Source organism: Somniosus microcephalus, chromosome 27, assembly GCF_052327205.1.
Source record: "Somniosus microcephalus isolate GS21.2 chromosome 27, FLI_Smic_1.0, whole genome shotgun sequence".
Taxonomy (NCBI): domain Eukaryota; kingdom Metazoa; phylum Chordata; class Chondrichthyes; order Squaliformes; family Somniosidae; genus Somniosus; species Somniosus microcephalus.
The window spans coordinates 9,905,574-9,919,636 of NC_141013.1; the positions used below are offsets into that span (position 1 = coordinate 9,905,574).

The following is a 14,063-nucleotide window of genomic DNA, read 5'->3' on the forward strand; positions in this document are numbered from 1 at the left end:
AATAGATAGCCCTAGTTGAAGAGCTCACCTCAGTACAGGCTCATTTCCTGTCATTTCTGATTGTGATTAGAGATGTAGATTGCTGCTTTTAAAATCAAATCATTTAGCAGTGGTGCAGATTTCAAACCAAAAATTCTTTATGTATCCTACTAAATTTATTTTTCATCCCTGATCTTTGAACTGCGTATGACTTGACCGCTTCAGAACTCTACACTGTATGATTAGCCATGTAGCAAAGCCTTAGCAGTGATCATGTATTGATTTCAAAGTCTAATAGAATGACTAGCTCACTGAAATGAGTCCACAGCTAGCTGCCATGGCAGATTGGCACTGTTAACTGATCAAACAACACAGTCTTGGTTGTGTTGTCAGATCAGAATAACATTACATTTTTCATCCTGTCTTGTCGAGATACTAGAAATGTCTGTTATTGGTGGCTCCAAGACAAAATTTCACTTGTAAGTAAAATAGAGTTGAGCTGTCTAAATGAAAACTATCAGACAAACTTTTTTTTTAAATTTGAAACCAGGAAGGAGTCTGAGTGGGTATTTCTCATCTTGTTAATATTTGATTTTGAACCATATGTTTGCAAACTAAAAAGGCTTGCCAAATAATTTCATAAAGATAATGCTCCTTTATAGCACTTAACTCCCCACATTAGTTCGATCCGTTTCCACATTTTGGGGTGGGATGGTGGATGGTGAAAGAGGTAATTTTGGTGTGTGTTTTTATTGTCTTCTGAAAATGCAGATCAAAATGCTAGTGTTTGAGCTTTGTTATTTGTATAATTAGAAACCCCAGTCTAACCACTGTAATTAGTGCAACTACTGGTGGGCAGTGGGGCAAGAAGTGGCACTTAAATCTTGCTTGAAATGTAAAAAAAAAATCAAAGCCGTTCAGAGAGGTGTACAGATGTATCGTAATTAATCTAATAGTGTTTAACCCTTAAATAGCTATTTTTAGAGGCAGTTCTTTCCCTGTCTTGTGTCTCCTTTGTCAAATGTAGAACTGTTTTGGGTAGCGTATCCTCTAGCATCTCTTCTGCATACTGAGCCAATGTTATGTTAAATATATAATTGCCTTAGCAACAACCTGCAGGTACACGTTTTTTTCTTAGCATTGACACTGATTTTTGGCACAGTTGGTGAAACATAACTGGAAATTTCCTGGTCTGTGTGGATCTGTTCCACACCAGGCCGTGCATGTACTTACCCACTGGGGCATCACAGGAGCCTTTTGTTCCATTGATGGTGCCAAATATTTTTATTTGCTACTGTACGTAGTGTGTTTAAACATCATACTAAACTGTTCACCATTGTACTTCCTTCTTTGAGACAAATGTAAAGATTACCTAAGGGCTTTAAGCAGGTTCTGGAATGCTGTTTGCAGCTGACATCTGGAGTACTGTAACAATGCACTAAAGTGGATTAGTATTTTTTGTCTTTTTTGTACTTGAGTGAATAATTGCTTGGACAAGCAGCAAGATCAACATCTGCTCCCATGGAATAAATTGATTTGTGTTTGAAACCTGTGGAGGTCTATTTCCACTTTTTACTCCCCCCCCAAAATAAATTTCTCCAAAAGGAAAGTGTTGCTGTATACAAGTTTATACTGTCCACGGGTTATGCTGGGAGTGGATTAATCTGAATTATTTTGTTTCTTTAAGTGATGTATTGGTGCCTTGATTTGACACACCGTATATATTCCAGGCTAGCCAAGGGTTTTGGTAAAATGTAGAGTTCATTGTGTTCCTTTGACTCAGATTAGTCTTTTGTACATGTACTTTGGTCTTTACAGATCGGAATTTGCTTCCTTGAAGGCTTTTGCAGTTAAACTTTGCTTTCTTTTTAATGAATCGTTCTAGAACACTCTGGCTCAAAACATGAGTAAGCCAAGTTTACAGCACAGTACCTGGGTGTGATTCTGAAAATTAAACTGCAGAAGTAGAACTTTGGGACATGGGTTCAAGCTAGTAAAATGTAATTTTAGCACTGATGAGAAATTCTTCAGAAAAAATGACTTCCAAATAGAGTAGTGGAGGCAAAAACCCTGAAATCATTGAAGAAACAATTGGATGCTACAGTCGGGGAACATTTAGGATCTACCTGGATGGGTGAATTGGAATAAACCGAATAGCCTCCCTCATCTTATAATCATATGATTTTGTAATGGGAGCTGCCCAACTGGGACAAGGATCCAGTATTTATTTTTCTGTCAGACAAGCTATATGCATGGAAGTGTTGGTCAACACCACCATCAGATATTCTAGCTGAGACGCCTGACACAACAGGCTCGCATCTCCAGGTGGGTCAGCAATCCCAAAGGACAAGCTTTGTCTCCTTGTAGCAGGTAATCAAGTTTTTTTTTTAATTGGTTTCTCAAAGTACATTAATACATTTGTTATGAAGCCGTTGTACATTTTGAATGCATGGCTTGTGGGGAGGAATGCATTCATATATCCAATTAGTTATTTCAAACAATTACATAATTCTGGACAAAGTTTGTGTGAAACAGCCACCTAGTCGTTCTATATCTGTTAACTGATTTAAATGCTGATCTAGCTTGCTGGTTGTAGCTACTTCTGTCTCCACCGTTCTCTTGCAAACAATAAGATGAAAAAGCTTCCTATATCCGTAGTTTGTTTATAGCCATGCACTTTCTCGTCCTGTGTAATTAGACATCAAGAAAGAAAAGCAAATCAAAGCCACACTCTTCACATAGCTAATAATAATAATCAACTTTATTGTCCTTGTTAGTGCACAAGTGCAGTACAACGAAATGTAGGCTTGCGGCTCCCGAGAGTGTACATTTAGATTAAGACATTTAAACATTCAACATACATTTGGCTTGTAATACATTAACATAAACATAACCATAATAAAGTGCATTGGCAGATGTGCAGGCTTTAGAGTTTATTTGTGGAGTTCAGTAGGATGACAGCCCTGGGAAAGAAGCTGTTCCTAAATCTGGTCGTACGGGTGCAAATGCATCTGTAGCGTCTCCCAGATGGCAGGAGGGCGAACAGACTGTGGCTGGGGTGGGTAGGGTCTTTGATGATGGACCGTGACCTCCGTAGACAGCGTTTCTGGTATATGTGCTCTATGGTCGGTAGCCGGGTGCCGGTAATGCGTTGGGCAGTTTTGACTACCCGCTGCAGGGCTTTCCGGTCATAGTAGCTACAGCTGCCATACCATACTGTGATACAGTTCGTCAGGATGCTCTCTATTGTGCATCGGTAAAAGTTAGAGCAGATATGGGGCGACAGGTTACATCTCTTCAGCCTCCTTAGGAAATATAGGCGCTGCTGGGCCTTCTTCACCAGAGAGGAGGTATTGAGGGACCAGGAGAGGTCTTCTGTGATGTGGACTCCGAGGAACTTAAAGCTGTCCACCCTTTCCACCACAGCCCCATTGATGTGGATGGGGGTGTGACTTCTGCCTTTAGACTTCCTGAAGTCCACAATGATTTCTTTGGTTTTCTTGATGTTAAGGGCCAGGTTGTTATCGGCGCACCACTTCACGAGATGCTGGACCTCCTCCCTGTAGGCTGACTCATCGTTGTTGGTGATCTGGCCTACTACCGTGGTATCATCCGCAAACTTGATGATGGTGTTGGAACCATGAACAGCCACACAGTCGTGGGTGAAGAGGGAGTAGAGGAGGGGGCTCAGCACACATCCTTGTGGGGCCCCCGTGTTCAGGGTCAGGCGGGGTGGGGGGAGGTGTGGTTACCTAATTTGACAGACCAAGAAATGGTAGGAGTTCTGGTCCAGATAACTCGTGTATTCCATGAAGACTGGTTTCTCCGGCCATTCAGTAACCCAGCTGGAGAGACTATGTAATGGATCCGCTACAAATACCCCTGAAGAAATATTTAAAATAATCTTTGATTCTTAAAAGTCAGATGCCTGATCCATCGCCACTGAGTAAACCTGTTTTGTCATTTATTGTGATTGTCATTTATTTCTTACAAACAATAAATTCTGTTGTATTGTGTTTTTTTAAACTAAATGTTACATTACTATATGAAGTATAATTTGCCAGTTTTCTCCTCTTTTGAACCATTGACTCATTGCAGGGCGACAGTTCCTTGGGTACTGGTTGCCCTCCAATATCTTGCACAAGTTTCCTTTAATTCATGTATGTGCCAGCTATTTGGCTGCAAGAGGCTTTACTACCAGCCTAATCCTGTCTTCTTTTTTCTTCCAATGTCCATAAGCACATATTTCCAATAGGAGGCACTGGGCAGCAAGCGAGAATCGCTGATAATTTCTAATCCCTAACCTTGGGGGACTGAGGCCAATTGTAGCATCCTATCACGACACCAGCTGAGATTAACTAACTCAACATAGATTGATGATCAAAGTTGGGACTTTCCAGTTTGTCTCTGTAAGCTTCTAAAGCAAAATTCTGATACTTAATACTTTGAAGTTCTGTCTCGTTAACTTTCCATAACACAGAATTCCTGATGGATATGGCAGCATTGTGTACTGAAGAACTGTACATAGTCCTAACAGTTTTCAGTGTTTATTGACTAAATACAAGTGTTCAGTGATCCATGTCTTCTGAAGTAGGGGTGGTGTACGCTGATAAAATGATGATGGTTCTCATCAAGAACCCTGTTTTTTGTGCAGGGATTTGTATATGATTAAACCCACCGTGTCTTGTAGAGATAATTGTAAGCTTTAATCACAGTTAGCAGAAACAGTTTAAATCCTTGCTTTTGTAATTCAAATTGTGGCATTCAGATATTTGAAGAAGCTGCATCAGTATTGTTGGCATCCATAATTTGTATGGTTTGTGTCCTGTGAGGAAGAATGCTTAAGGTTCCAGGTAGAATAATTGGCCGGTGTCCACTATTTTGGTTTGAATTGCAAAAACCTGTGTTGTATATGCTGAGCCTATTTTGAAGTAATATTTGACAATTACCTACAGTGGAATTATCCCCATATCACTTGTACATCTTGTATGTAATTTTAATGCAAGATTTTTTTTTAAATGCACCAACCTGTAAGAGTCCAACATAAAATGAGATTTACATCGATCTTAATCCCAGTTCCTAGTAAACATGAGGATACAAACAAATCGCCCATAATTTAGCACTAAATTGGTAGTCTTGCATCAGAGCCCATAAGAACGGCTATTGAGGAGAAAGGGGAACATTCCTCAGTGGGTAGAATAGAGGTTGAGCTTTTGAGGCATGTGGTTGGGGCAAAGTAAAGGGACTCTTATGCATATGGCAGTACCATACTTGATGTGGGGGTGCTTGAAATGGAAGAAGTCTTAAGAACATAACATAAGAAATAGGAGCAGGAGTAGGCCAATCGGCCCCTCGAGCCTGCTCCGCCATTCAATAAGATCATGGCTGATCTGATCCTAACCGCCAATCTACTATCACAGAACCATCTCCTGAATCTAACAGAATTGGACACACGAAATAGGAGCAGGATCAGGCTACACGGCCCCTGGGCCCGCTCCGCTACCCACAGGGCCATGTCCGATCCGAACCTAGACTCGTGTCCAAATTCCTGCCCGCTCCCCGTAACCCTTAATTCCCTTTACTTCTAGGAAACTGTCTATTTCTGTTTTAAATTTATGTAATGATGTAGCTTCTACAGCTTTTTGGGGCAGCATATTCCATGGACCTACCACCCTCTGCGTGAAGTAGTTCCTCCTCATCTCAGTTTTGAAAGAGCAGCCCCTTATTCTAAGACTATGCCCCCTAGTTCTAGTTTCACCCATCACCGGGAACATCCTCCCCGCATCCACCCGATCCAGCCCCTTCACAATCTTATGTTTCAATAAGATCGCCTCTCATTCTTCTGAACTCCAATGAGTAGAGTCCCAATCTACTCAACCTCTCCTCATATGTCCATCCCCTCATCCCTGGGATTAACCGAGTGAACCTTCTTTGTACTGACTCGAGAGCAAGTATGTCTTTTCTTAAGTATGGACACCAAAACTGTATGCAGTATTCCAGTTGCGGTCTCACCAATACCTTGTACAACTGAAGCAATACCTCCCTATTTTTATATTCTATCCCCCTAGCAATGAAAGCCAACATTCCATTGGCCTTCTTAATCACTTGCTGCACCTGCATACTAACCTTTTGAGTTTCGTGCACCAGGACCCCCAGATCCCTTTGTACTTCAGTACTTTCCAGTTTCTTGCCATTAAGATAATAACTTGCTTTACGATTTTTCCTGCCAAAGTGCATAACCTCACACTTTCCAGTATTGTATTCCATCTGCCAAATCTCTGCCCACTTACTTAGCCTGTCTATGTCCCCTTGCAGGTTTTTTATGTCCTCCTCACTCACTACTTTCCCTCCCATCTTTGTATCATCTGCAAACTTTGATATGTTACACTCGGTCCCCTCCTCCAAATCGTTAATATAGATTGTAAAGAGTTGGGGACCCAGCACTGACCCCTGCGGTACACCACTAGTTACTGATTGCCAGTCTGAGAATGAACCATTTATCCCAACTCTCTGCCTTCTGTTAGATAGCCAATCCTCTATCCATGCCAGAATATTACCCCCAATCCCGTGATTTTTTATCTTAAGCAATAATCTTTTGTGTGGCACCTTGTCAAATGCCTTTTGGAAGTCTAAATACACTACGTCCACTGGTTCCCCTTTATCCACCCTATATGTTACTTCCTCAAAGAACTCCAGCAAATTTGTCAAACATGACTTCCCCTTCATAAAACCATGCTGACTTTGTCCTATTAAATTATGATTATCCAAATGTCCTGTTACTGTCTCCTTAATAATGGACTCCAAAATTTTACCTACCACAGATGTTAGGCTAACCGGTCTATAGTTTCCAGCCTTCTGTCTACTACCCTTTTTAAATAAGGGTGTTACATTAGCAGTTTTCCAGTCTGCCGGGACCTTTGCCGAGTCCAGGGAGTTTTGGAAAATTATTACCAATGCATCCACAATCCCTACCGCCACTTCTCTCAAGACCCTAGGATGTAAGCCATCAGGTCCAGGTGATTTATCCACCTTGAGTCCCATTATTTTACCGAGTACCACTTCCTTAGTGATTTTGATCGTGTTTAGCTCCTTCCCCCCCCCCCCCCCCCCCCTTAGCCCCGTTTGTCCAGTGTTGGGATATTCTTAGTGTCCTCTACTGTAAAGACTGATACAAAATATTCATTCAGTGTTTTTGCCATCTCCATATTTCCCACCATTAATTTCCCGGTCTCATCCTCTAAGGGACCAACATTTACTTTAGCCACCCTTTTTCTTTTCATATAACTATAAAAACTCTTACTATCTGTTTTTATATTTTTTGCTAATTTACTTTCATAATCAATCTTTTTGTTATTTTTTGCTGTCTTTTAAAGTTTTCCCAATCCTCTATCCTCCCACTAGATTTGGCTACCTTATATGCCCTTGTTTTTAGTCGAATACTATCCTTAATTTCTTTACTTAGCCACGGATGGCTGTCTTTTCTTTTACACCCTTTTCTTCTCAGTGGAATATATATTTTTTGGAAGTTGTAAAATAACTCCTTAAATGTACACCACTGATCATTTATCGTCTTACCCTTTAATCTATTTTCCCAATCCACACTGCTCAATTCCGCTCTCATACCTTCATAGTCTCCTTTATTCAAGCTTAGCATGCTTGTTTGAGATCCAACCTTCTCACCCTCTAATTGAATATGGAATTCAACCATGTTATGGTCACTCATTCCAAGGGGATCCTTTACTAGGACATTTTTAATTAATCCTGCCTCGTTACACAGGACCAGATCTAAGGTTGCTTGCCCCCTGGTCGGTTCAGTTACATACTGCTCAAGAAACCCATCCCTAATACACTCAATGAACTCATCCTCAAGGCAGCCCTGCCCAATTTGATTTGTCCAATTAATATGATAGTTAAAATCCCCCATAATTATAGATGTTCCCTTATTACAAGCCTCAACTATTTCCTGATTGATACTCCGTCCAACAGAGTTGCAACTGTTCGGAGGCCTATAGACTACGCCCACTAGTGTTTTTTCCCCCTTATTATTCCTTATCTCCACCCAAACTGTTTCATTATCCTGATCTTTTGACCCAATATCATTTCTCTGTATTACAGTGATTCCTTCCTTTATTAACATAGCCACCCTGCCTCCCCTTCCTTCCTGCCTGTCCTTCCTGATTGTTAAATAACCTGGTATGTTTAATTCCCAGGCATTGTCACCCTGCAGCCATGTTTCTGTAATGGCCACAAGATCATACCCATATGTCGTTATTTGTGCCATTAACTCGTCTATTTTGTTACGAATGCTACGTGCATTCAGATAGAGAACTTTCAAAGATGTTTTGTGACACTTAGTTCCTGCTTTTGCCCTTTTTATTACTTTACCTTTTACTCCATACCTTCTGCCCCTTCCTGACATGCTCTGGTTTTTAATTTCCCCACTGCTACCTAAGTCTATGACCTTCTCTGTTATTTTTATTATTTGCTCTCTAGGAACCTCCCCCCCCCCCCCCCCCACTAGTTAGTTTAAAGCCCTCTCTACATCCCTAGTTATATGATCCGCCAGGACTCTAGTCCCAGCACTGGCCAAGTGAAGCCCGTCCCAACGGAACAGCTCCCTCCTGCCCCAGTACTGGCTGCTGGCTACATTCCCCAGCACTGACTACTGTCCCATTGAGTGCAAAAATGTCACCATCACCCCCGCCCCCCCCCCGGTCATCTCGCGATGTGGTGGTTAGGCTGCCATCTTACCAGCACTTTTTGAAACTTGGTGCAGAAATGTGATTTTTCATCATTTTGTTTTGGGTCCTGACACCTACATCTTATTGCTGATTGTTTTCCATGGAGCAATGGGATGATGTTGAGCACCAAGTCCATGCAGTAATATTCTGTTTCTGTGCCCAGCTTCAGAAAATGTAGAGATGATTTTGTAGATCAACACTCAGATTATTGTAGGACTTTATATCCCTTTAAGGGAGTACAACCTCTAGAGATTACTGTAATTTTGAGGGCATATCTTGCATACTAAAGTGCATGGGCAATGCAGTTTTAACACTATTTAAAGAAAACCCAATGTTTTGAATGTGGAAGCCTATAAAGTAGTTGTTCTATTCTGAAATGCTGTAGGTTGATTGATTGTGTTTTGTGTTTTTTGTTTATAGGTATGATGTGAATATGCGTTGCTTGGCAGCTCGAGTTAACTACAAGACTCTTATCGTCATCTGCGCTCTCTTTACACTGGTCACTGTACTTTTGTGGAACAAGTGCTCCAGTGATCAAGCAATCCAATTTCCAAGAGACCTGGGCCACCTGGAGGACCTGTTCAGGGGAGAAGGTTTGGAAAAGCGGGAGGTTGACTCTGACGGTAACAGCGATGTGAATAGCCTTTTACAAGTGGGAAAGTCTCCACCAAAGCAGCCGTCGGCAGATGCATCCCATCAAGAACAGCAGAAAGCTCCTCCTGTAGCTAATCTTCTAAATATCAATGCCAACAAACTGTTGGGTCTTAAATATGAGGAGATGGATTGCTTAATAAATGACGACTACACAATAAAAGGACGTAAGGAAGGCAATGAAGTCTATCTGCCTTTCACCTGGATTGAGAAATATTTTGAGGTTTATGGAAAGATTGCCCAGTATGACGGCTATGACCGGTTTGAGTTTTCCCACAGTTATTCAAAAGTCTATACCCCACGGGGTACTTATCGGCCAGATGGGGTATTCATGTCCTTTGAAGGCTACAATGTGGAAGTCCGAGACCGTGTGAAGTGCATCAGCGGTGTTGAAGGTTGGTTTTGCTATACAAAATTATTTACACTAGCTTCTCTTCTTCCCCACCCCAATTAGAAATTCCACCCATTTTTTACCAACATAAATAATGTAGCTTGCTCGCCAGAATCAGAAGCTGACCTGCTCTGAGTTTTATCACTAATGAATTATAGTCCAGTGACTGCTTGTGTAGATGGGGGATAAAAAAAATTCCCCCCAGCTGCTAGTTTCTTCAAACATTGGACTTTTCGTATGCTCAGAATCACAGTATTTCAAGTAATCTTTATTTTGATATGCTTTTGTAGTTTGTAATTTTCTTTAAAAAATTACAGAATTTTGAATGTTCTACTTGTCAATTCAAGCTCCAATGTTTTGCTTTTTTGTTAAAATTTTGAACATTTGTGAGTATGCAATTGGTGTGACACCTGAATATAGCTTCAAAAGGCTTAGTTATATATTTGTGAATAAATTTTATGTATGGCTGATCTATTTCTTGACTATACATGATCACTTGTGTGATCAGGAGATTGGTTTTTCATGTATAATAACGATTGGCTGGAATGTATTGAAAGTGTCTAACAGAGTTGGGGGCTCAGGAAAAAGAAAGAAAGTTATATAATGCTTTCATGATCTCAGGACATCCCAAAGTGCGTTACATCCAGTTAAGTATTTTTGAACTGTAGTCAGGTGTTGTAATGTAGGCAAACACAGCAGCCGATTTGTGGAGCCTCTGAAATGATGCCCACATATGATATTAATATCTTAATCATACAATTTGAATGCAACGCTTCCAGACACTTGACATTTTGATACGTGTTTAGAATTTGATTCAGAGGGGGAAAAGTCTTTATCTAATACAACAGGAAATGATTGTTAGCCTAAGTTCTTCATGCATGAAATCCTCCAACAAGCTGTCTACACTTGAACAATTCAAATATTGTGATGAATGCACTTATAATATGACAGGAAGGAAATGCTTATTTTTCATAGTAATAATACTGTCTAAATTTTTGTGACAGTTATTCTCTATTGTATGCTTGTTGTGGATCATATCATCTGACTAGCTTCTCCCTCCATTTCCCCCCCCCCCCCTCTCTAATTTCCTTCCCTCATTTTCTAAAGGTATGAAGTCCTTGGGGTGGTGTGCTACAGCTGCCAGTTGCCCTCCAGTATCTTGCCTCAATGACCATGTGTGAGGCTTGACAGCAAGTATCAGCAGGCTATTAAACCTTTGGGAGGAGTTCAGGGGGAGGCCTCATCGACTAGCATGATCCAGCCCTCATTCCTGTCTCCACATGTGCCCTTCCAGGAAGGATGTCTGGATTGCAATCAGGAACAGGAATCCTAACCAATATACACCAAATATAACTTGGCACTGTTTAATGATGGCACCTAGGACTTTCTTGGTCGGATAAACATGCTACATCTAAGTCATTTTTAAGGTCTACAGTGTTCATTTTTCCACAAGAATAATACCTGCTATAATGTACAACATAAAGTTTCCTTGTGTATAACTTCAGATATCTCAAATATCTGTCCAACTGAAATCCTGGCTAATTCTAACCCTACCTACCCAATGAAAACCGGGCAGGTGGGCAGTTAAATTCGTCCCAGGTTACTTACCTGCTGGAAAGCCCCAGGAGCCCACTGTTCTGAATTTTAACCTGCTTTACTGAGCAGCTGACGAGGACACCCGGCCAAAGCCAGCAGGGTCCTTCTTTACATATGCATGTCAGGTCCTGATGACATTGGAACCCGACGGCAAGTTTAACTGGTGACCCGAGCGGGGAAACTGCTGTGGCTTTCCCGCCAGGTGAAGACCGCAGGAAGAGGAGCCAGGGCCAGCAGAGCCCCAAACAGTTACTTTTTTTTTTACTTCCTTTGTGGGGCCAGGAAGAGCAGGATGTTCGGGACCCTGCAAGGGAAGCTTAGACCACCGGGCTGCACTATTTCCACCACATTCCACCCAGAAATCGTGGGCAGGTAGCCAGCGGGATTTGAATGTCCAGGAGTTAAGACAGCCTGGGCCTTGTTTCTGGAGCAGCCTCTCCACCTACCCGGAGTTAAAATCAGGGCTTTAATCTGATGCCCAGTTAACCAATCTCAGTGGGGACTCATTTGTCTCTGGAGGGAAAAATATCAGCCAGTTTTTCCATACCCATCCGCTGTCCCAATTACTCCCACTACATGGTTGACGTGTGTGAAATGCAGCTGGTAAAGACAGGAATCAAGCTCAGTTGTAATTGGAACTGATGAAGGATTTCAATCCAAAACGTTAAGGCAAATGGTATGTTGGCCTTCGTAGCGAGGGGGTTGGAGTACGGGAACAAGGATGTCTTGCTGCAGTTGCACAGGGCCTTGGTGAGACCACATCTTGAGTATTGTGTGCAGTTTTGGTCACCTTATCTGAGGAAGGATGTTCTTGCCATGGAAGGAGTTCAGCAAAGATTCACCAGACTGATACCTGGGATGGCAGGAATGACGTATGAGGAGAGATTGGGTCGATTAGGCTTGTACTCGCTGGAGTTTAGAAGAATGAGAGGGGATCTCATTGAAACTTATAAAATTCTGACAGGACTAGACAGACTAGGTGCAGGAAGGATATTCCCGATGGTCGGGGAGTCCAGAACCAGGAGTCACAGTCTAAGGATAAGGGGTAAGCCATTTAGGACTGAGACGAGGAGGAATTTCTTCACCCAGAGAGTGGTGAACCTGTGGAATTCTCTACCACAGAAGGCAGTAGAGGCCAATTCATTAAATATATTCAAGAAGGAGTTGGATATATTTCTTAAGGCTAAAGGGATCAAGGGGTATGGGGAGAAAGTCGGGACCGGGTACTGAATTTGGATGATCAGCCATGATCGCATTGAATGGCGGAGCAGGCTCGAGGGGCCGAATGGCCTACTCCTGCTCCTATCCTCTATGTTTCTGTTAATCTAGCTGTGTTTTCCCTTTCCAGATGTTAACTGACCTGTAACTCCAGAATTTCCCAACTTGCTTCTCCTTTCTCAAGTTTTTGTAACTCCAAATTGTACTGCACTTTGTGACCTTTAAACATAGATCAGATTTATCTGACATACTTGTCTCTTAGAGAGCCATTGCAGTGACTAGAAATACGAAACTGACCATGGAAACAGAAGTTTTCCTGAGTGGTATGTGATTAAAACTTCAGGTTATATTTTACACTGATCAACTTGATTACTTTGTTAGAACTGTGCGGCAACTGAAGAAGAAAATGATTAATATCCTGAAATAAGAAAATAATACTTTGCTATCCAGTAATAGAGAATTTTGAAGTCTGTAAAGTGGAAGTATTTGATAAATGTAAAGGGCATCGAGACTAACCAAGCCCTGGAGGCAAATGGCATATAAACCTAGGGTTTTGAAAACTAGGGAGGACATTTTCAGGCCGTTGGCTATTCTCATGAAGGAATCATTAGGCACTGATAAGGTTCTGCAGAATGGGAAATGAGCAAATATAGTAGCTATATATTTTAAGAAGTGAAAACAAATCTGACCCAGGTAATTGCATGCCTATTAGCATAGCCATTATAAGTAAAATAATGGAAACTGTACTTGGGTTCCCTGGAGGAGCACTCCTACAATATATATAGCTTGATAAATAGCTTAGATTCAGAAGGGGGAATTAATCCTGGCAAACTTTTTAAGGTCATTACAAATGAAGTAGATAGCAGAACTCCCTACGATGCAATTTATTTGGGCTTTCAGGAAAGCTTCTGACTCAATTCCTGATGGAGGACTCTAATTATACAACGAGCCACAGGAATCTAGTGTAGAACCACAGGAATCTAGTGTAGAACCTATCACAAGCTGAATTAAAAGAACATTTTAAGAGAGCAAGTACTCCATGTAGTGTCAGATTGTGTGGGAGGTGTTGAATCCTACAGGCCTCAGTGCTTAGACCACAGTTTTTAATCTATATTCATGACTTGGATACTGAAGCCAACATAAACTTGTCAAATTTGCTAACAACACTTAAGTAAGGAGTAGAGATTGAGGATACAGCAAAAGGTTTTTCAGAAGATTTTAAAATTTCTATGCATAGAAATGGCAAATGAAATTTAATCATGGTAAATGTAAACTGCAGCCTGCTGTTCAAAAAATGTCAAAATATTTTGTGAAAAGAATTGAATTTATCAGAGTCTTTGAAAGGAATCGGAGAGGAATAGACTCATCCCTTTTCATTCACTAGACAACATGGGAAAGCAATTTTAAAAGCCACCGGAATGCTCGACTACATACCCAGAACAGTAGAATACAGGTCTTGAGAGGTTAAGCTTAGGTTTTACAATGCA

The 14,063-nt window shown here is 41.3% G+C and overlaps 1 protein-coding gene across 5 annotated transcripts in view; it reads left to right on the top strand.

Moving 5' to 3' along the window:
- Window positions 1-14,063, top strand: part of LOC147099959 (D-glucuronyl C5-epimerase-like) — a 138,605-nt gene that overhangs the window by 79,560 nt on the left and 44,982 nt on the right. For all 5 annotated transcript variants that reach the window (XM_085968489.1, XM_085968492.1, XM_085968490.1 and 2 more), the window contains one exon: window positions 9,141-9,766. In XM_085968489.1, coding sequence (XP_085824615.1) covers window positions 9,154-9,766 — 613 coding nt within the window. In that variant the 5' untranslated portion in view covers window positions 9,141-9,153. The remainder of the gene's footprint in view (window positions 1-9,140; window positions 9,767-14,063) is intronic.